This window comes from Parambassis ranga, chromosome 19, assembly GCF_900634625.1.
Source record: "Parambassis ranga chromosome 19, fParRan2.1, whole genome shotgun sequence".
NCBI lineage: Eukaryota > Metazoa > Chordata > Actinopteri > Ambassidae > Parambassis > Parambassis ranga.
In genome coordinates this window covers 23,160,782-23,183,679 of record NC_041039.1, presented here as the reverse complement: position 1 = coordinate 23,183,679, position 22,898 = coordinate 23,160,782, and the positions used below count along the sequence as shown (strand labels likewise).

Sequence of the window (22,898 nt, the reverse complement as noted above, 5' to 3'; positions counted from 1 at the left end):
AAAGAACTTTTCAGGGCTCTTTCACTCACACGGCTGATTCCACCTCAGCCTCATGTTTTTCTACCTTTAAAGGTGAATTCCTCCTCCTCTATGCTGCCTGGACCATTAACAAGTCTTCACACCAGGCAGGTGCTCTGCATCATAATGAGAATGTCAATTATATCCACAACTTTACATTTCACCACTGCTCAGCTCCACAAACAACAAACAGCACAAAGACAACAAACAGAAGGGAGGTATCTGCAAGTGTTTAATGTCAACGAGGCCGGTGTGGGCAGCACTGCCTCTGTGTGTGTGAAGTTTATCAGCTGAGAGCAGAGGCGCTGTGGGAAAGAATCATCTATGACAACGCTGAGACAATTTCCCTCCACATTCTCAGTGGAGTCTCTTTTTTCCTTTCTGTCTCTCTGTGTGTTATCATTAACACACAGAGAGACACACATGGAAGCCATGACATGCAGGTAACTTAATACCGATGTTATCTGTCATTTATGTAAGTGAGGACATGATTAGCCTAGCTTAGCATAACGAATGAAAGAAGTGAAATATAGGTTGCCAAAACATAGACAGGATAAAGGTGGATAATGCTGTTCCACCACCTCGCCACTGTACAAACGTTTACAGGCGATGATGGAAAAAGACGCCATCTTGGAACCAAAGTCTGTGCATTAGATGTTCGGGAGTGAAGCCGCATCTTTGCTCTTCCGTCCTACCCGCTGTCATGTGGCACTCATTGGCTGCTGACCGCAACGGTACTTAAGCAACGGTACTTAGTTTAGTTTAGTAGTATAAATCTTCAAGTGTCAAAACAAGCATTTCTGCCCCTGATGGAGTCTGAACCAGGTCGCATCATTGTGCTTTTACAGCTCATAAACATGTCAGCCAACAACACACAACCAAAACCCCTTCTCTCTGGCAGAACAACCAGCTGACAACATCATTTGTCCTCCACATCGTTTCCATGTTTGATCATGATCTCTTATCTGTGGAATTGCCATGGTGAAACCAGTCCCAGCTGATGTGCACATATAAACTAAGTAACTAACTTTAGCAGGATTGTTCACCAACACACAGAACAATAGCTGCAGATTGTCTCATTCAGGGACAGCTCTTGTCTCTCTTTCATTAGTATGGACGGAGTTAAAAGTCAGGCGCTGCACAGAGAGCATGTGGAATAATCCCTCTTACCGCGGGTGATCATTATAGTTGCTGGGTGAAGGGATCAAAGAGAGTTAAAACAGCCTGTTTGCTGCAGAAACCCTGAAACAGGGACTGAAACTAACACTGTTTAGAGAAAAAAATGTCTTCAGCAGCTCACAGAGGGAGACATCAATGTGGTGTTTAAAATGAAAGTTCCAATATGGCTGCTGATTTGCTGACATCAGAGCCGGCGGAAGAACAAACCAACACAAACAGATGTGTCAACAAACGTTTTAGGAACTTGGATGTTTATGTCTTAGCATGCTAACAGCTCCATGGAGTGAGCACGAGGGCAATGAAAATAAAATTGTATGGATGTGCAGCAGCCTTTTCTGTTTGAAAGGTGAATATAGTCCCCCCTCCGTCCATGCAGTCTGCTCCCAGAGCTCAATCCTTCTTCTGCGGAGGTTAATGCTGGACTTTCATGGGTGCTTATAGGCGCAGCAGACAAAGCGGGGGAATCAGACATCAGTAGGAGGAAGAGGAGTCTCTGTGCACTGCCAGCCGGTGAGCAGAGCGGTGCAGAGCTGCTTGTACCGGGCAGAGACAGCTGGTGGAGTCTCAGTCTCAGTTTCTTTTGGATGACATTTTACTGGAAAGCTATGATCCACATATGGAGAGAGGACTGCTGGATACAAACTTCATGATCCCCGAAAAAAAACAGCTTCCTGTAGCATCATCAATCCATTTTCAGAACAGTTTAGTCCACTAGGGTTACGGTAGCAGAGGTGTCCAGACTTCTGTCCTCAGGAAACTCTTGTGGCTCCTCCTGGTAGATCCCTTGGGACACTGGCCTGTAATCCCTCCAGCAGGTCCTGGGTTGGTTTTGGAGTCTCCACTCAGATGGTACACCTCTAAGGGGGTCGACCAGGGGACATCCTGTCCATATGCCAGAACAACCTAAACTGAACTCCCCGAACCTCTCACCCAACCTCAGAGATCAAGTCTGGTCTCTCTGTGAATTAATCTAATTTCTGCTGCTTGTACTAATCTCATTCTTTTAGTCATTACCCAGATTTCAGCCTGCAGTCAATCTCTCTGTCCCTTTTCCCATTGATCATTATCAAGACCCCAATATACTGCTCCAGCTGGGACAGACCCTCCTCCTTCAGCCAGAGGGAGCATACCATCCTTTTCCAGGAAAGGACTACAGCCTTGGGCTTGGAGGTAATGATCCTCAATTGAGTTGCATCACACTCGCTCATGCCGTCATGGCACCACAACAACAACAAGTATCACCTACAAAATGCAGAGATGCAACTGTCCAGTCTCCATGTCACACATACACCCCGAAATCCTGTCCATGAAAAATCACACACGGGACTGGAAACAAGGTGCAGCTGAGGTAGGTTGAAGCACCCACCAACACCACCATAGAGGTCTGTCTTCATGCCAAGCATGAAGCTCACACTCAGAGCGTAGACAGGCTCTATATAACCTGCAAAAGTGGCCGAGGCACCTCCCACAGAATCACCTCAGGGAAGCCAGTCATAAGCCTTCTCCATGTCCACAAAACACATCTAGACTGTTTTTGCAAACTCTGACGCCCCCTGAATGATCTGCAAAACAGTCAAAACCCAGCCTTCCGCACTACATCTGAGGACCTCACTTGAGACATCAACGTACAATGAGACTGATGACTGACATCCAATCAGAGGTGCCAAAGGTCTGAAGGGCTCTGTTATGAAAGGCAAACTGATTGCACATACAAAAGCTGCCATTTTCAATTTCCCAGACAGATCTGCAGAGCCTTTGTGTCTTTACCTCCTCACTCAATTAATACTTCATACAACAACACAAAAGCAACACTGAGATCTGTGTGGGCTCACATCTTCATACCAAAATGACTGATTACAGAAGCAGTTTCAACCCACAGTGAAGCCATTTGGTTACACAAAAAAACAAACATCTAATGTTAAATCCAGCTCATTTGCAGGCGGATGGATAACTGAACATTACAAAGAGAAATCAATTAAAAAGAACAGCAGCCGCCCTGCTGGAGTTCCAGTGTGAGGCTCCACATGATGGAGAAGCTTCTGGTAAAACCCCAAAAGAAAGAGAGAGAGTCACACTGTGCTGATGTACAAACATGTGACCGAGCCACTGCTCACACTCCACTGCTCAGCAAAGAGTAATGACACAAATCTGTGAGAGTCTTTATGAATGTTTTACACAGGGACATCACATCACACTGAAGTCGTTGGACTTTTAAAAGAATGAATTTCAGTTCAGTTCTGTTGATTCAGACCGAACTATAATTTGGTCCTGGTTCACTCAGATGGATTTAAAGAGAAAGCAAAGGCACAGACTGTAACCTGATTGGACAGTTTCCTACGATTGGTTTTCTGGAGGAGGCAGGGTTTGTGACCTATGGAGCCACCAGGGGGCGTTTAGGGTCTCCCTTTCAGGGAGCCGTCGTGTCATCCATCTTTATACACAGTCTAAAGATGTAGGGTGTGTTCGAAATCACTCTCTAATCACTACATATGGCTCCATATAGAGCCTCCGGCATTTTGTAGCTGTCCGAATTCTTAGTGAGAAAATATAGACCCAATATAGGGCCCTCAATGTATCCCACAATGCATTGGGAGTGAGTGAGTGATTTCGAACACCGCCACCGTATTGCTAACGCAGAACTTTACTGATATGTTTAGCTTGCTTAGCATCTGTTAGCAGAACATGTGTGCCTGAGATCATGCTCGAGACCAACTCCACTCCATCTCCATGAAAAAAACACGATCATGGGCACATGCAGAGAAACTGCATCATGTGTCGTATAATAAAAAGACAGAAATCGTAAAAGAAAAAGTTACATTTCTTTGATTATTGATTTGAGGTGTAATTTTGGCAATTTGTTTTTTAAAGCTGCCATTTTGAACAGATCTGTGACTTACATCACAGCACCCCCAACGAAGGATGGAAGGACTCAGAGCAGACTGAGAGAGTGCTGCCAAAGAGGATTTATCTAAGACACCTCTGTAAGGAGAGGATTACACTGAAGTTTCTTTATCATGAGAGAATTCAGCATTGACTATAAACTGCTGCCAAAACAAAGAGGATTTGGTGTAGGTGGAGGAAGACATGACATACAGCGAGAGGTTTCTCTCACTCAGTATCAGGATGTCAGAGTCATCTCAAAGGAAGCATCAAAACAAAGAAAACAAACACAAATCTAAACGACAGACACCAGACTCTTTCATAACTCAACACCTGTGCGAGGCTCCCCTGGAGCCCTCCAGCTGGGATTCCACAAACAGCAATCCTTTATCTTTCAAAAAATACGCACTTTACTGCACAACATACGTGGAAGCACCGCAGCGGAGGCAGAAAGAGGCTCCGGGGCCCATCGCAGGGCGACAGCAGAGCAGGCTGGCGTCTCAACAAATGAGTGGTGGGCGGAGCGGCAGCGTCGGCGCCGTCTCCCTCTGGGGACGTCATTAGTCACCAGAAGCAAAAAAAAAAAAGAAAAACGCAGGTTGATCCGGCCGCCACAGGGGGGACACGATGTGAGCCGCTAAACCTGTCAATACCGATTTATTTATGACGACTCATAAATAGCGTCTCAGTGACAGCGGAGTGTTTGTGGCAGCCTCCAGACAATCCACAACACTCCATCTGTACCTGATGATGGAGTGATGATAGCTGTCACACTGCAGCCTGCAGGCCACTCCACTCCTAGAGGCTCGCCACTAGCATGGCTGTCCTCCACAAATCACTGAGTCATCAAAGAATCGATTACATCAGCTTCATGTTTGCTCAGTTACACAACAACAGGACACACATACACACACACACACACACAGAGGCTCTCAGCAAAACCTGCAGCAGAAGAAATATTTGGACTGGAAGGTAACTTATAGAACAAAGATGCTGCAATTTTTATGAGTCCTCTGCAGTAAAACTCGCTTCACACACTTTCTGAGCTGAACATCAGGTCTTTGTAGCATTTTCCTTCGTTTCCATGATTACAAAACATGTTTTTGTCTGGAATTTGGATGACAGCGGCCATGCAACACAAACACAGACTCTAATATTAAGCAACATAAACCTTCCTCTCTTCCTGCAGGCGGGAGGAAAGAACACGCTCCTGTTCGCTCCATCTTTCCTGCCAGACGTTTCCTGGTTTTGGGGGGCTCCAGAGATCTCCGCAGTTTCTTTTCCTCACTGCAGAGACAAACAGCTGGGAGCCAATAACAACCCTGATTTGACAGACAGACACGTTTTAGTGTCAGACAGGAAATGATTCAGAGGTGAGAGGTGTTGGCGGTGCTGCCGCCGCTGTTCATTCACGTCTGTTCAGAAAACAGAACCATCATAAATACAAAATCATTTGCAGCGTCTGTGTGCAGCAAGACTTCACAACAGCCCTGGAATACATTCAGGTGATTTTTATCTGTTCTCCTGCCTCTGTGTTTACACTGCAGTGTGTGATTTGCTTACTTTTGAACATGGCTAAAACCAGTAAAAGTTGTTGTGGATGAAATCACTGGCAGCCATGTAGACTAGCGAATGTGAAAAATTTTCCTGTTGGTCTGAAATTCAACTTTCTTCCTCTTCAAGCTATTACTAATACAAAACTCCAGGAACATTTTCGGTGCTCGTTACTCACTGCAACACAAAGCCTGACACCTCTCTACAGAAACAACACAACCAAGAAAACTCAAAAGTAGATAAACTGCAAATATTTTGTTCAATATTTTTTCGCTCAAGTGTTATCAAAAAAGGAATAAATAAATTGCAGCTTCATGGGTATTTACCGTACTTTTCGGACCATAAGTCCTTTTTTTCATCGTTTGGCTGGGTATGAGACTCAGGTGCGATTTATATATTAAAATATATAATTGCACATGTTTGTTATTTTAACACTGACAGCCACTAGAGGGCACTCTAAGCTTGTCTTGTTTTGTTATGTTCTTTATGTTATAGTTATGTGAATAACTGTTTATATGTTACATAAATCAAATCTGGCTATCACACACGCGTGTCCGCGCTCAATCCAGTTTAACCCAGCTTCTTTGTTGTCCTCCAAACCACTAGGTGGCGCCTTGTAGTATACAGAGTCCATTTTTTTGTCCTGTGTTGCTTGTTCTTTCAGTTTTTTCAGTTCAAAAAGCAGTTTATTCCTTCGTGACCCTGTGGAAAATAAACTCGGGGCAAAGCGGTCGTACGTCGACGGTTGTTTACATACAGCTTTTAATCATGACCCAGACACTGTCCCCATGAATCGGAAGTATGACGTCTCCAGCGGGATTCGCTAGCCACATTTGCGTTCAGACCTGAGCCAGATGTAAGTCAATCCGGCTGGATCCACCTCCAGGTAAATGCGGATTCACGTTGTTCAGACCTAAAAAAATCTGGATATATCCACATCTGGCCTGAATCCTGCTTTAGCCAGAATGATTTCCCCAGTGTGAACGGGGTCTAAGTCTGCAGAGCAGCCAAATACTCTCTAAATTTTGGTCATGTGACTGCTGGTCACATGTGAGCCAATCATAGGAATCATGGTTGCGCTGAAGAGTGCAGAATCTTTTAGTTTTTACCAAATCTTTTGAGTGCAAATGCTTTATTTTTGGCACTTTTTAAAATTCAGACATGTAAAATAGAGTGAATGGTGCATTTAAGGACTACAGGAAGTCAGGACTTTCTTCCTGTTTTACAGTTTCTGGCTGCAGTGAATGATGTAATCTTTTTTTCAAACCAGCTCCAGCTCAAAACGTGTATTTAATGTGAATGAGATAAGGTGATACTTGTTTAGTGGTTATCCTGCACAAAGCAAAGCTAAAACCACTGTACTACAGCGCACTGTACTGTAACACAAGAGTTCGAGTTCACGGAGGGCCTTTTTCTGGCCCTGGGGCCGTGGCTGACTCGCTGTCTAATGCTCTTCACGGAGCTCCCCCAGTTTGTGAGAACCCTGCTGAGACATTCCCTCACTTCAGTAACACAAAGAGGACGAGGAGGAGGACGAAGAGGAGGAGGGGGTTACATAACCTGTGAGAAGAGCTCAGTCTCAGGGAATCTGACAGGGAAGGAGAGATGACAAAGGAGGACGGAAGTCGCCTCCAGCAAATCTGCGGCCAAAAATCGCGCCCACCACAAAAAAAAAACTCAGCAGAAGTGGCTCTTTATAGCAGGCAGGCGAGAGGAGAGGGTGTTTATCTTGTTTGTGTAATAAACAGCTGCCAGGGGATTAGATGTGTGTGCAGGGAGGGATGCGTGGGTCTCCATCAGGCGGGGGTTTCTATATGGTTTCCCTGCTTGGTTTGTGAGGCGTGCTTGGAAACAGGACAAAAACAGAAACTCCGGGGGAAGACTGAAGGCTTCCAATGTGTGAGAGGAGGCTGGGAGTTTCCTCATCATATCACAAACAAGCCATAAAATAAACACACAGATATTCAGTCATTTCCATAAGAGGCTGAGAATCACTTTCAGCTTAATGAAGAAAGCCTCAAGGCAGAGGCAGAGGCAAGGCCGCAGCACAAGGTCAGAGGCTACACCTCTGTTAATGTTTCACTTTCCTTCCTGCAGACTATGAGGAGGAGGAGGAGCAGCTTCATCTCCACCTCTGAAGACAGGACAGAACCCACACTGTTCGTCTTATGTGGATCAAACTCTCGTCTCAGCCCTTTGGACCTTACCAGAAAGGCTGAGCAGTTTGGTTTAGTCCCCTGTAGCTGGAAGATCCATGAGACTTTGGTTTGCACAAAAACAGCTGTTCAAATAAAGTTGGATTGATTGATTGGTAAAGGGTTGTGCTCAGATGTCTGAACAGAAGAAAAATAAAGAAAAACAAGGTTACTATTGACATCCTGGTTTAATCAAAGCCCACAGATCATGTTTTATAACTCCTGATTTAAATTATTTATCAGAAAATAAGGATGAATAAACCCATGTCACAGGGCTCACAGGGAAATAAACATCCGTTATTTAACCGGCTTCCTTCCTCCTCTCTGAGCTCCTGGAAGGTTTCATCAATACTGATCTGATTTTACAAACCATCAATCAAAGAGCTGTACTGAGACTGAAGTGTACTTCTGCATCCATTAGTAGTTCCTTGAGCTCTTTTAACAAACTTATCTGGACGAGCTGTGCATTAAAATAAAGGAGGAAGGAGCTGCTCCGAGAGAACAACACACTGAGAGGGAGCCGGCCAACGCTCAAACTATGTAAACAAGGAAAGACAAGATGTTGCACGGCTGGTTTCTCTGCTTCAGTCTCACTGCAAAACTTCCCACAAAAGCTGCCATTTGGATTCAGAGCTGAGTGACGACACTGCATTACAGTAACACAATCAAATGATTGTCTCCATTTCTCTGTGACATACGATGAAGCCGTGACGTGTCACTACAGCACACTGCTTCTAAAACAACATTTGAATGTATCATCACTTCTGTTAATGACATGCTATTCATCCAACTTAAACAAAAGCAGGAGATTCTCCTGTTCCAACATCACACACACTCTCAGCTACAGAGAGAACACACACGTTAATTTGTTTATAATAACAAACAGAAATCCTAGATAATTATTGATTACCAAATTTTTCAGACTATAAGTCGCACCGGACTATAACTCGCACATAAGGTGCTAATGGCATACCGCATGTTACGGCATTTGCATTATGCTAACGTAACACATTGATGGCTATCCAGCTACATGAAGCATAAAAACCAACTCAACAGGCCCAACAGCCTTTATGTAACATATTAACAGTTATTCAGATAACTGTAGCATAATGAACAAAACAAATCACTAAATCACTCCAAATCACTAAATCCATTCAATTCTTCTTCCTCGGTGTCGTTCTGTACAACTCCGCCTACTCTGGAGGTGAAGCCTAGAGTGCCCTCTAGTGGGTGTCAGTGTGAAAATAGCAAACATGTGAAATTATATCTTTTTATATATATATAAGTCGCATACCCAGCCAAAGGATGAAAAAAAGTGTGACTTACAGTCCGAAAAATGTGGCAATTAAGAAATGTTAGCTCCACATGCTATACACATCGAACACTTTGTATTGTTTACAGCCTCAACAAACCTCTTTCTCATATCAGCGATAGAAAGTCTGCAAGGTCAGCCACAGGCTCGCTGACTGCTTGTCATGTGACTGCTGGTCACATGTGACATGTGGCTCAACAGATTCTGGTGTTTTTTTTAATTATCAGACTAAAGTACCAGTGTACATTCATAAACATGGCAGCAGCATTTTTTTTTCAACAAACACAGTGAGAATTCTTCCCCATATCATTATCATTAATATGTTCTCTAGGAGGTGAAACCCTGAGGTGTGAGCATCATCAGGGCCTACGGTGAACCCACTGAAGGCTGACTGTGTGTGTGTGTGTCTGCTCACGCTAAGCACCAGTTTGCATCATTAACTCTGCCTCCAGAGCCACAGCAGCCAGCAGGAAGGATTCCAGACGCCTGCAACTCCTGTTAAGTGTCATTGTTCTGTCGTGTTCTATCAATGCTCCTGCCAGTAGAGACACAAAGCGCAGCAGACAAACTGAAGCATCATTTACACCTGTTCATTAAGCCCCGCCCAAACAGCTAAGGATCCATATGTGCCAGCAAAACTAATGGAAATGGGGTCTCTGCTGTGCTCACACAACCTGCAGCTTTGGTATAGATGGCATGAGTTAGCAAGAAGAACCTAGATAACATTAACCCAGATCTGATCACAACACATGTGGTCTGGCTGATCCAGCTGCATTCTGGTGCCTTCTTATACAGATGAGGATCACATGATCAACCAGGTGTAAATCAGGTGAAGGACAGAGACGACGACCTGTGCAGCTACGGCTTTCTCTGGTGGCTTTAAGCTAACTTCTAAGCATCTGAATGTCGCCAGACTCACCACCTGGGCAGTGCATAACTACTACACCTAAACTTTTGAGTAATCCAAATATGGGCAAAGAGGTGGATCTCGATGGAGCCGAGGTGGATGGGCAGTAACCAAGAAGACCGTCACTCAACAGAGTGACCCCAAAAATCCTAAAACCTATAAATGTGTTAGCACTTCCTGATTGAGTCCTGATCATCTTGGCTGCTGACAGAAGAGTCACTACTGATGCAACCTGCTGATTGAGCCTGACGGGCTGAAAACCTGGTAACAGCCGTGACAGACATGTTAGCATGCTTGTTCACTAGTTCATCATCAAGTTCACTAGCAAGCTTTCCTTGTTGAACATACATACACAGTACTGATGACAAAATCATTAATATGGCGGCATTCAAAAAGTATGTGACGTTTCTCGTGCAAAAGATTTTCAAGTTTATGTCTTCTTCTGCACTTCTTCAGTGAATAGATCTTTTAGTGCATTTTGAAAATGTCCCTGTAAACCAAACCATAATCCACAAAGAACCACAAGATGGCACCGGATGTGTAAACGCCAGCTCTTTCATTCACCTGGAAATTCAGTTTCCGCCTGTAATTCTGTGTATTTCTGAGCCGAGGTCCTTTTAACAAGGTCAATATCTGCACATCTGCGGCCGTCAGATGTGTTCCCAAACCCCACGCCCGCCAACCAACCGCCGTGTTTCTGAGCTGTATTGATTTCTCACTGTGCTGATATCCAGAGCCGTAACAGGGCAGGAGTCAGGGGGATTCAAACTGGCAACCCATCACACACACACACACACACACACACACACACACACACACACACACACACACCTACCGCCGCCTCCCACCCGCAAAACAACAAGGTCTCCTGCCTTCAGATGAATTCACTCTGTTTACTTATGAAGCAGCACGGGGAGAAGCAGGACTTCCAGCATCAGTGGGAGTGAAAAAAAAAAACTTTGGAAGCGTCTGGTTTCTCCTGCTGGACCTGGACTTCCCGTCTCATTAACGTGACACAGCTTTAACATTCTGAACTTACACTTGTGCACAAACTCCCACGTCTGCCGTCTGTCTGAGCAGATTCCTCTCTCTGCCACACACACACACACACACACACACACACACACACACACACACACACACACACACACACACACTTCATCTGCATATTGAAATGAAACAACACAGGATGCTCATTAACAAGTTTCCCAGCGGGATGGGAGAACATGGGAGGCGGGAGGCAGAACTGGCTTCCATGCTAGTTTTGTAGGGTCCAGGCTGCACTCCAGCTCGGCACATTCATCTGAATCCTACAACCTGAAAGCTCCTCACCAAAACCTGCTGAACGCAGAGTGACCGAGGATGGAGACTGAAAACAGACTGTGAAATTCAAGGCATGACACATTTAATATAAAATAAAGCTGCTTATGAATCCATCCTTGCCTACTCATTGTCTCACTAAGTGGACGACTTCAAACATCAAGCAGGTCCAGGTCGTTGGATGCATCAGAGTGGTGGCTGTGGCTCTCCGTGCAGTGTTTTTGTGGCAGATAAAGAGGATAAAGTAACTGAATAAATGACTCTTGGTGGATTAGATTTAAGCCGAACGGTCCTTTAGGTCCTCGGGATTACAGACATGTGTGAAGTTTTGTTGTTTGTTTGTTTATTTTTGCAGGGAGGCCAGGTCGCTTTAAATCGATGCCTTTCCAAAGGGACTTTGTTTACCAGACAACAGGTGCGTGCGGCGGACTCACCTTCTGCTGCCGCCGGGCCATGTCGGTGGGCTGCTTGGCGTTGAACGGGTAGGCGACGCAGCGCAGGACGAACACGTAGATCTGCAGCTTGATTTTCCTCTCCTCTTCCTCCTTCTGGATCCGCTCCCGCTCCTTCTTCTCCTCGTCTTCACCTGTTGGCGCAGCGCGGCCGCCGTCTTTAGCACCTTTGCCGGGGGCGCCTCCAGGTGAGGCGGACCGCCGCTGCTGGCCGCCCCCCGCCCGGCTCTGGTGGTTGTTGCTCGCTCGTTTCCCCGTCGAGGAGGAAGCCGGCTTCCTCTGGGGCTCCTGGACAACTTCTGGGTCGGACTCCCCGCCGGTGTCTTCGCTGGAGGACGGGTCCAGCATGGTGCGCGGAGGAAAAACTCAGAGGAAGAAAACAGGAAAGTGTTCAAGCTGTCGTTTTGTTTATTTTAGTCGACGTGGCGTTAACGGCTGCACTTCTACCGAGCGGCAGTCTGTCCCCGCCGCTGCGGACCTGTGAGGAGGAATGTCGGGTCTCCGCGGGGGGAGGTCGGGGGAGGGGGGGGGGCGGAGTTTCACCCGTTAAATGTTGTGAGATGGTCGCGGACGCGGCGCGCGCGACCTTCCTTCGCACCGGGAGGGAGTGTGTTGGAATGACAAGGCGCGCGCGCGCCGCCACTGCTGCTGCTGCTGCTGCTGCTGCGGCTCGTGCGCTCCGGCACACAGGTGAGCAACCTGTGGCTCGTGCAGAGGGAGGGAGGGAGGGGGAGCAACGACAGCGAAGAGCACTCACTCTGACTTTTTTCAGGAACCAAATAAAAAAACAAAGAGAACAACTGCACTGCACTATGGGAAAAATAATTAGCACCTTATTTTTATGTTTATTATTTATTGTTAATATTTATTAAAGGTCGGGTAGGAGATTTTGAAAACTCAGTGAGAGTCAGACAGATTTCAGAGTAAACACACGCCCCTTTCTCTCGGAGCTCACCCCGAAGCCACGCCTCCCGATCACATGGACGCGCATTACCTGAAGACGAGCTGTGCCTTCGGCCATCATGCACGTACCTCTCTGGTGCGCGCAGAGCAGGAAGAGAGTGACAACCAGCCAATCCTCCGGGTGGACCCTGCGCGGAGGATTGGCTGGTTGTCACTGATGTTTTTAGAGTTTTACAGCTTCCAGATGATTCATATTCTTCGTTTTAAACTGCTGAACTAATTGGTTGCTATCGGATTGTAAAGAGACGTTACACTAATTTAACACAAAGTGCATCACAATGAAATCTCCTACCCGACCTTTAAGTCCAAATCCTTCCTGAATCTCACGGTTGTATCATATAAAGCTACAACAAGCAGACCGTTAGCTTAGCACAAACTGCAAACTGGGATGTAAAATCCACTCAACATTAGCTACATCTTAGCAACACAAATGGTGATGTTTTAGTCAAAATATCAAATCAGTTTTAGTTGATAGCGTCTTGCTAGCTAGCTAGCTTTCCAGTATTTCTTGCTGTTTGCGAGGCTAAGCTAACTATCAAATGGCTGCGATATCAAAAATAGAGCGTTAGCCCCAAATGAAAGTCGTAACTAAAGCTATAGTAAACAGCCAGTTAGCTTAGCACAGACCAGAAACAAAAACACACTCAATTTTACCTCAAAACAACACAAATAAACAAAGTGTAATATTTTAGCGTAGAAATAAATTTATCTTTGGCTGCCAAGCTAGCTTTCCCCAACATCCTGTTGTCATGAGAGGCTAAGCTAAATATTGCATTTTTGCATATTGTTTCATAATAGTATCAGTTCATTGATACCGGTGCTTTAGATCAATCAATACATTTGTTTGTCTTGGTAAGCTGACAGATCTTAAAGGTGTCCAGCACACTACCCTTTAAAAAAATAATTATTTATACATTTTAAATCTACATAGTTTAAGGTCTGTCTGATATTTTCTATATTAAAACACGGTGTGTGAGCAGAGGCAGGAGAAGCACGCAGACGTCTGAGGCTGTCAGTGACAAAGGGGACGCACCCGGGGACAAAGAAACGTTGAGGTGCAAACAAAGAGGCGGCGCAGAGAGTTTTATCTGTCATTATTTTGTCTTTTATATTATTTTAGAGGGGAAATGTATGCATTCAAATTTGTAAAGACAGAGGAGGTGATGTTTTTAACCCACTGTGTCGTTTTGCATAGAAAATCTTTGACTTGTAAAAAAAAAAAAAAAAAAAAAAAAAAAAAAATGCAACATGTTTAACACACTGAGTCAGAAGAAGACAAAGATCAAATATTCAAAGCTCTTAAAATAAGGACTTTATTAGTACAAAAAATAATAAATGCACATGTATGTGATCCTATCACTCAAAACAATGCAGTCAAATTTACTGTCTGTTCAAACATGGTTCAGGAAAAAGGAAACATGTGACAGCAGCCTGTGTTTACATGATAACTCAGCAACACTGCGGCCACTAGAGGTCAGTGTCTCTCTGGTGTGTTGGGTTGAACACATGTGACCTTAAAAATGCTTTAAAAATAAACAGATATACTTTAATGGTCCAGTTTTATACCTAATGATCACATACTGTGCATTGATCAACAATTAAGATGATTGTAACATGTAGGATGTTTGTCATGGCAACAAATACAGTTTCAAAACACAGAAAGGCAAATTAGGCATAAAACAAACACAACACCTTAAATATAACTAAGAGGTTAAGATGAATAACTGTGATGTACACTCTTACACAGATGATGTATTGTGGTCAGATGATCTAACATTTAATCAAGATGCAATATCTCACGTTTAAAGCTGTAAAGAAGCAGCTTGTTATAAAAATCTGTGGAGGAGAACGGTAAGAACAAAATTACAATAATATGACTCACATACATCAAAACATAGTATAAAACAAAGAGACTTTATAGTGTGAAGCGTCCCTTTGGAATGCTCCAGAGAGTTTTATGACTGGTCTGGTCAGTCTTTTATCTCCTGGTATGACGCGGCTCTGAGGAGGAGGAGTCATAATTCGGGAGTCTTTGTCGTCCTTGTTGGTTCATTCTAAGGCGACGAACACAAATCATTGATAGCTAGCCCTTCAATCTTCAGCAGATTGGTCTCAAAGTCTCAGACTCCAGTGATCACCAGTGTAAATCTTACTGTCAGTTAGACGGTGGTCTCTTCTTGAGGAACGCTCATTTTTAACTCCGTGGAATCAGAACTGAAAACTAATCTCACAACAAAGGTTGTCTTTTTGGAAGCTAAGGTTTTTCCTATTTATTTTTTAGCCAGTAGGGGGCAGCAGAACTGAGTAGAAAGCATAACACATATGGACAAATATTTCTGAAGACGTTTAGCGTGGAGGTAACGGACGTCGCCATCTTGGCAAAAATGCTGGTTCTTGTACCAGGTTGTAAACATGTTCATCCTGCTGTTAAAATATCTTCATATAAAGTGGACTGAGTCAGCCTCTAGTGGCTATTAAGGGGAACTGTAGAAACTGAAGAGGGTGTAAAAACTAAATGTGTCACATATGGGAGGAAGCGACCGTCACAGCTGAGAGTCTCTGCTGGTACCGGGCAGGGACAGCTGCTGGAGTCTCTGTCTGCAGCGTCCACAAACATTTGACAGGACAGCTTTGGTCCACACATGGACAGAGGAGAGCTGGATCCAGACTCCATGATCCCCAAAAGAAACAGGAGAGACAACCAAACAGATGCAGAGTCTGTTACTGTGAGGACACAGACACTTTATATGTCTGTCAGAGTGATCCTCACTTTAATGACTCTGATCGGTTGGTGCATTCTGGGAGTTGGAGTTTGGGATACCATGGCCCCTAGCCTCTGTTTTCTCTGCTCCTGTCCATGTGACTAAACAGGATGTAGTCCATTTTTACTATTATTATTTACTTTGGCCCAAGACGTCTACAAAAACATCACAGAAGTGTTGTTTCATTTTTGAAAAAAGGCTCAGTTACTTTGATAAATAATAGTTTTTAGTAAACAGGGTGTTTTTTTGGGGACTATTTTCAGCAGCGTATGGATCCATATTTGACACTGCTTTGTCCAACAGGACTGACAGATGAGTGACTGGCATGTTTCTGGTTTGCACATAAGACTTTAAATATAATGCTGATAACCTGGTTTAGCAGGGCTGCCATTATGAGGCTCCTAAATATTCACATGTGAGGAGAAGCAGTGATTCCACTACAAAACAATAAATGCGTTCTCTCAGTGAGTAAAAACACTTTGACCGAGCAGCAGTTGTCTAAGAACCCCTACGTGGGTCCTGTCATCATGGAGTTGTGGAGTTGAAGCCGGGGAGAACCGGTGCCCACTCAGGATATGTATCCAGGGAGAACAGAGGAACTCCCCATGTGGCCACGGCAAGCAGGACGGACAGCACGCCGATCACGTTGACACCAAGCCCCGCCTTCACCTGCAGCAGCAGCAGCAGCAACGATCAGCTACAATCTGTGTTAAAACATGGCCGCCAGTGTGTAACGGCAGAGTTCAGAGGACTCACCATGTCCATGATGCTGATGTATCCGTAGGCGTAGACCACAGCGTTGGGTGGGTTGGACACTGGCAGCAGGAAGGAGAAGGACGTGCAGAGGGTGGTGGGGATGAGGACGTACAGCGGGTTGACGTGGATGGCCTCAGCCTGGAACACAAAAACTGTCACTGAAGTAACCATTTATCAAGCAGCAACCTCCAAAAGACTGCAGTTCCTCTTGTGGCCTCTAGGGGCTGACTCCAAAAGTGAATCAATCAGCTCTGTGTTAAAATGTCTGAAGGGACTGTCGTGTGATTTGTCTGACTTCTACAGGCTGTGGACTGATCAATAACAGAACTGCAGCTGTGATGATGTGATATGAACGCCCCCAGGTCCTTAGCCTTTGGGATGCTAGCGTGTTAGCAGGTAAAGTTTGCAGGATACATGTTGCAGGATATGAACCCACCAGTGGAGACAGGATGGGGAGGAAGATGGTGATGGTGGCGGCGTTGCTCGCCAGCTCTGTGAGCGAGGTGACAATGATGCAGGCGACCGCAATCGTAGCCAAAACCGGCAGCTCACCCAGAGGTGTGAGCAGCTCGGCTACCCACAGAGACAGGCCGGACTCCTGCACACACACACACAGCAAACAGGTGAGCACATTCTCAAGACATACAAGTCAAACACAGTGCATTAAAGGACCATCGGCGAGCTGAATGTCTGAGAACTCCCTCTGTGATATTAACATGTCACTCTGCCGCACTAACAGAAAATCTGTAGACTGTTTTCAAAAACCAGAAACTGCACCTTTGCTCCTTCAGCTAGGGCAAAACCTCCACCGACCAGCAGGGCCACCTTCCATGGCATCAAGGTCTGGAACTCCTCCCAGGAAATCATGGCCTCTGGATGATAAAAAAATACACCTAACATGAGCCCAACATGGGAATGATATTGATACGAATATTACAGATACATTAAAATACGGGAGTAAACCTTCCTCATCAGATAACCTGCTTCGATAGATAAGGAGAACTATTTCATGTGGTTACCGTATTTCCTGGAGGGTCCGTAGGCGGGTAGGATGAAGAGCAGGAGGCCCAGCAGCAGAGCCACGGTGGCGTCTGTGATGTAGTTTGTATACCTGTTCAAGAACAAGAAGAAGAGTTCAGTGTCTTTTTATTTGTCAATGTCTTGGGACTATTTTCAGCGGCGAATTAACACATTTACATTTGATGGACTGAGACCGATATAAACTCACCCCGGGAAGAGAGAAGACCAGCCTGGCATGAAGCCTGGAGATCTGGTCAACCACAAAAACACCATCACCAGGAACACCACCCCTGTTAAGATCTCCTGAGGGCTGGGAGGAATGAATGAATGAATGAACATTCTGCTGCTGAATCAGTGAGTGGATGAATACATGAATGAACATATGACCGACTAATGAATGAGAACATGAACGTGTGTGTGAGCACATAACTCTATGTGTCTCCCAATACATTTGTGATTCCATTAGCAACTGAATGAATGAATGAATGAATGTTACCTCATGCCTCCCAGTGACTTGTACTCGTCTTCTATCACTTTCTTTGCTGCTTTCTCTTTCTCAGACTGCTCTCCTCCACATTTCCACAAGAACCCGAAGCTGTGTGTGTGTGAGAGAGAGAGAGAGAGAGAGAGAGAGACAGATGAATTACATTTTTGATAGGAAGTGCCGACACTGAACTTAATGACTAATGATTGGCTGTGATTGGCTAAAAGCACACAGAAAGCACATGGCGCTGCCTCGCTAATGAAGAGATTACTGAGCATGTGCAAAGGTCAGTGATGCTTGTCATTAACCTGACTGCCACCATCATGCTGCTAATGCTAACATTAGCATTACACTCATGCCTCAGGTTCAGGCTGTGCTGAAATAGAAGTATCATAGAGTTATTTTATGTTTAATTTTATTTGATCAAATAGTCCAGTTAGTGTTCAGATTCTGATGCATTTTACTCTACAGATGCAGAAAAAACTCACAGAATATTTGTCATATAACTGCAGCTCATATGTTAGCCAGTCACGGCTTCCTAGTTGTGCTGAGGAAAGCAGATTTTTTTGTTTTTTATAGAATATTGTTAAAGCGGACACCTTATTTTAGTGGATTTTTAAAATAAGAATAAAGTTGTTTTAATGAAAATTTTAGACAATTTTAGATTTTCCAGCAGCACCATAATACACATGATACATTAAAACATTTAATGTCTCTGCAGCTTTCAAAACCAATAACAGGCAGGACACGCTGAAGGTGAGGCACAAACGTTAGCAAGACGGCTAACTTAGCAAAACATTTCACAGGAGAAAACGTTGCCCGAACTTAATAGATAGAATTTTCTGGTCCTTGAATGCATCACGTTTAACTCACATTTCCATTAGAAAACATTAAAACCTATTTATTCTATATATCTCAATTTAAAAAAAAATCTCCAAAATAAAGCATTTGCACCAACAAAATCCTGTATGAAACAAAAAAATCTGCTTTTCTCAGCACAAATAGGAAACCAGCAGTCACATCTGCAGGACTTCTGCAGCTGATGTGAGTAAAAACGAGCTTCAGTTTCTGTACTTGTAACTGTGCTGTGTTTGAGTTCTCTTGTTGTCATGATCGTGCTGTTTCCATGGAATTTATAAATCTGATATTTAGACAGAGTTATATTTGTTTTTTATTTGTGTTTGTAGATTTAAGTTGAAGAGAGAAAACCCAGCCACTGAACTGAATCACCTGTCTTATGTCATCTGTGTTTATGACTAACATAAAAATGTGCAAAAAGATCAATATTGACAAGAAGTAGCTCAATGATGCGGCCCTGGACTGCTCTGTATCGTCACTAGGCATAAACTGTGATAACACTAATGTATCAATGGATATGAGGAAAGATAAACCTGATAATACACAAAATGACAGCTAGAAGGAACCAGACAGCCTGAGTAGCCGGAATAAAACACTGATAGGAGGTTGTTGATGGTATGTAGACACTCACTCAGAGCCGATGAAGAGCCAGTACAGCCATATCCATGTCAGCAGCAGCATGATGACACTGATGGGCAGGCACAGCAGGAGCCAGTTCCCAAAGTTAATGCTGTTGCACTTGGGGTAGATCCTGAATGAAAGGACAGAGTGTGAGGCAGGTGTAATCACACACGGTGCAGGTTTACGTTTCATTCACTCACTGCTTGAGGTACTCGGAGAAGATGAGGTTGGGGGAGGTCCCGGGCAGCGTGGTGATGCCGCCGATGCTGGAGGCGTAGGCGATGCCGATGCACATGGCCTTGCACATCATCACGTCCCGTTTACTGCTGCTGGCAGATGCAGGCGCACCTGTTTCCTCCTGTAAGGCGATGCAGAGGGAGAACAGTCACCTCAGAGCAGCAGCAGCAGCAGTACAGCAGCAGTGAGTGTCTGCTGGTTTGTTACCTGAGCTGCAGCGGGGGCGGACCCTGCTGGTATCTGGATGCTGGTCCAGGCCTCTTTAGGTTCGTCACACTGATTCTTATCCCTGACAAACAGAAGAATGAGGTTTTAATGGTGACGTCATGTGAGCGGCTGCTCTCTGAGTGGTTCTGAAGGCGTCTGAACTCTGACTTACTGAACAGCTTCTTTCTTCTTCTCAGTGCAGACACCCGTCTCTGCAGGAATAAACAGAAATAACAGACTCTGGTTAACTTCTGATAGATCCGTCTGTCTCTATTCTGAGAGGTAATTTTACAGCAATTATCAGGAAATAATGGGAACTTGCATCTGTGATGTTTTCCTCACAGTGTGAAGCAAACTGATAATTCACTTTTTTTCCTCAATCTACAGAACTTCCTGTTTAATGATGGATGCTGTGTTTGTGTTCTGTTCTCTGGCTCCTCTTGAGGTTCACTCTGAACTGCTTCACAACATGTATCTAGTGGAGAATCTAGAAAAGGCTGCTCTGTTGAAGTGTTTTTATAGAGCTTTAGTGAATGATTAAAGTTAGTTTTTGTTATGGTTCTACAGCTTTGTCTGATCAGAATGTAGAGTGTTTATTTGACTGTGAATATTCAAACTCTGTTGGACTGTAGAGCCGCTGCTTATGCTACAAGAGGCTGCTTCAAGGAGGTCAGAGGAGTCAGACAACAGTATGAGGAGGAGGAGTCAGTGTGCTGCCAGCCAGCGAGCAGAGAGGTGCAGAGCTGCTGGTCCCAGGCAGGGACAGCTGCTGGAGTCTCTGTCTGCAGCGTCCACAAACATCTGACAGGACAGAAACAGGAAGAAATAAGTGTGCAAAGCAAAAATCCGTTTACCGTCCAGCTGCAGGTTGGGGTTGTCTTGGCCGCAACTGCTGCTGCCTTCTTTGGCTTTCAGGATCTGCTGAAGAACGGCGTCCACGATGGGCATCACCATGGCAACAGCCGACGTGTTTTGGACCCACATGGAGAGGAAGGCACAGCCGGACATGAAGCCAAGAATCAACCTGGAGGCAGACGTCATAAATAATCACATTTTATTCATAATTTATTTATATCTATCTATCTAACTGCCACTCACCATGCAGGGTTGACTCCCACCATGGTGACGAGCCTCAGGGCGATCCTGCGGTGGAGGCCCCACTTCTCGATGGATGTGGCGAGGCAGATGACACCCACGAGCAACACGTGGAAGTCTTTAAAGTACTCCTTCGCCACCTGGAAAGAAGGAAACCCTTCAGCCAGCTGCAAAAAAATAAATAAATCTTGACTGCGTTCCCAAAAACTGCTGACAGTCAGAAGGACTCACGTCGGACGACTTCATGATCCCAAAAAAGGGGAAGAGGATGGCGGGCAGCATGGCGGTCATGGACAGAGGAATCACCTCTGTCATCCAGTACACAGCCATCAGCAGCAACACGAAGGCACATTGTGCTACCTGGGATCATACAACACGTATATATGTGTAAATAAATGTAATTTGAACTCTTATAACTTTTAATGCTGACTTTATTTTATTATTTTATTTTTTAACCAGTCTGTATTTATTTTCTTTGTTTTTCTTCATGTGAGTGACTTCTAATCTTCTCTTTTTTAATCTTTTATCATCAAATGACCTTTTTAAGTAATTCATTAAACAAATATGTAACCAGAAAATAAACTTCTGACCACTCTTTGCAGCACTGATCCTTCAGTTGCTGGATGTTTGGGGTTTTTTTGGTCGTACTTTCTGCTTAAATCCCTGATTTTTGTCGCGTGCTGGGGGTCAGTCACTGTGTAAAAAGCCCCCCATGGACTTCTGGGTCCATGCTCTGACTGCTGGTCTCTCACAAAACACTATAAAAGATACTCACCTTCGTTCCATCAACAAGGGGAAGAGGAAGCAGCAGCAGCGGCGTGAGGATGATCAGGATGAGGCTGCGGAAGTTCCACAGTCCTCTGCTCAGCTTCTTCAGCATGTTTGCTCCTTCGGTCCTACAGTCCTTCAGCTGTGAGGCTTTATGGAGGCTGATGATTGACCCCGCTGTCGAGTCGGGCTGGCACTTAAACCGCAGGAGGTTGCAGGATATCTGTTCCTTGAGAAAGACACAAACCCGATGAGAAACAGCCCTTTACTTATGGTACTTAAAAAGGGTCAGTATTCTTCAATTACAGAGGAAAAAAAGGATGAAATTAATCAATTATAGAACGTCAGATGTATTTTTCTTTGGAACAGCTGACACACATCTCTGCTGCTGCCAAACACAAGCTCTGCTGCCACTGTTAGAGCCCCCTGATTGGTTCAAACTTCAGACAAATATTTTTGTGTAGATCGAGGCAACATTTAGGTTTAAGTGTATTCATGAAATATAAAAGTAGATAACAGTTTAAAGTTGAGTGAAGTAGAGAGTGGCAGAGTAAAAGTCTAAAGTTAAAGTAGTTAAAGTTGGATCATTTTTTTATTTCATTTAAAGCCGTCTGTGGTTGTTAAAGTTACAACCTTTTCCTTGTATGAGCCAGAAAAAACAGTTTGGGTTTGCCTGTAATGATCGTGGCACAAATTGGACACCGCAAAGTAATAAAAGCTTACAACAGTCGTGATGCTCGAGGCTTCGGAAACCTCATCGCCACCAGAATTCAACAAAACATTAACTGTGTTTTTTCTTTTAGGTTGACTCAAAAAATGATTTTAAAAAAACATAAAATCAGTTAAAAAAACTAAAAAAAGAATTTGATATTTCTCTGTAATTACAATATTTCTATTAAAAAAAACAAAAAAAAAAAAACAATGTTTGAGGTCTTTAAGGAAGAGTGAGACAGTGAGACAGAAGATGGTGTTATTACCAGAGTGAGAGTGATCTGCTGGTGTTCAGAGCGCTGCACCTTACCTCTCTGCCTCTCTGCAGGTGTGGAAGCTTCGGCACACATCCCCGCTGTTAAAGCCTCCTTTAATGAGCCCTACCAGACGTCACAGAGCGGGAGATAAACTGAGAATAAAACACGAAACCCGTCCGTCTTCACGGAAAGAGAAAATAATGCAGTCATTCCTAGAACATGAGGTATCCTTTAACTCCTTATCTTACAGTCCTGAACGACCCGTTAAACAGTTGCTAGCTTTATTGGTGACTTTTGACCTAATGCCTTGTCAAAATTCAGGTCAATTATTTTCAATGAAAG

The 22,898-nt window shown here is 44.4% G+C and overlaps 2 protein-coding genes across 7 annotated transcripts in view; both read right to left on the bottom strand.

The window, feature by feature from the left end:
* The window catches only part of cadps2 (Ca++-dependent secretion activator 2), a 130,162-nt gene extending 117,855 nt beyond the window's left edge, over positions 1-12,307 (bottom strand). For all 5 annotated transcript variants that reach the window (XM_028430403.1, XM_028430398.1, XM_028430399.1 and 2 more), the window contains exon 1: positions 11,800-12,307. In XM_028430403.1, the coding sequence (XP_028286204.1) occupies positions 11,800-12,165 (366 nt within the window). In that variant the 5' untranslated portion in view covers positions 12,166-12,307. The remainder of the gene's footprint in view (positions 1-11,799) is intronic.
* A 1,762-nt stretch (positions 12,308-14,069) lies between these two features.
* slc13a1 (solute carrier family 13 member 1) lies at positions 14,070-22,688 on the bottom strand. 2 transcript variants are annotated; one of them, XM_028431926.1, is made up of 16 exons: positions 22,610-22,688; positions 21,596-21,817; positions 21,052-21,180; positions 20,824-20,960; positions 20,580-20,749; positions 19,898-19,937; positions 19,726-19,807; positions 19,482-19,639; positions 19,292-19,411; positions 17,815-17,913; positions 17,527-17,628; positions 17,318-17,409; positions 17,076-17,170; positions 16,735-16,896; positions 16,299-16,436; positions 14,070-16,211 (listed from the first exon to the last, which is right to left on the bottom strand). In XM_028431926.1, the coding sequence occupies exons 2-16, from the start codon at positions 21,698-21,700 to the stop codon at positions 16,068-16,070; spliced, it is 1,773 nt and encodes a 590-aa protein (XP_028287727.1). In that variant the 5' UTR covers positions 21,701-21,817; positions 22,610-22,688; the 3' UTR covers positions 14,070-16,067. The 2 variants fall into 2 exon arrangements, with proteins under 2 accessions (XP_028287727.1, XP_028287728.1); XM_028431927.1 differs by having other exon boundaries at positions 22,566-22,632.
* Positions 22,689-22,898: the final 210 nt, after the last annotated feature.

Excerpts from the sequence above, each read along its gene's own strand:
- slc13a1 (XM_028431926.1), bottom strand. The coding sequence starts at position 21,700 with ATGCTGAAGAAGCTGAGCAGAGGACTGTGGAACTTCCGCAGCCTCATC. Across the intron at positions 21,181-21,595 it reads CCCTTGTTGATGGAACGAAG|GTAGCACAATGTGCCTTCGT; the intron begins GTGAGTATCTTT and ends GTATGATCCCAG. Across the intron at positions 16,212-16,298 it reads ACATCAGCATCATGGACATG|GTGAAGGCGGGGCTTGGTGT; the intron begins GTGAGTCCTCTG and ends CTGCTGCTGCAG.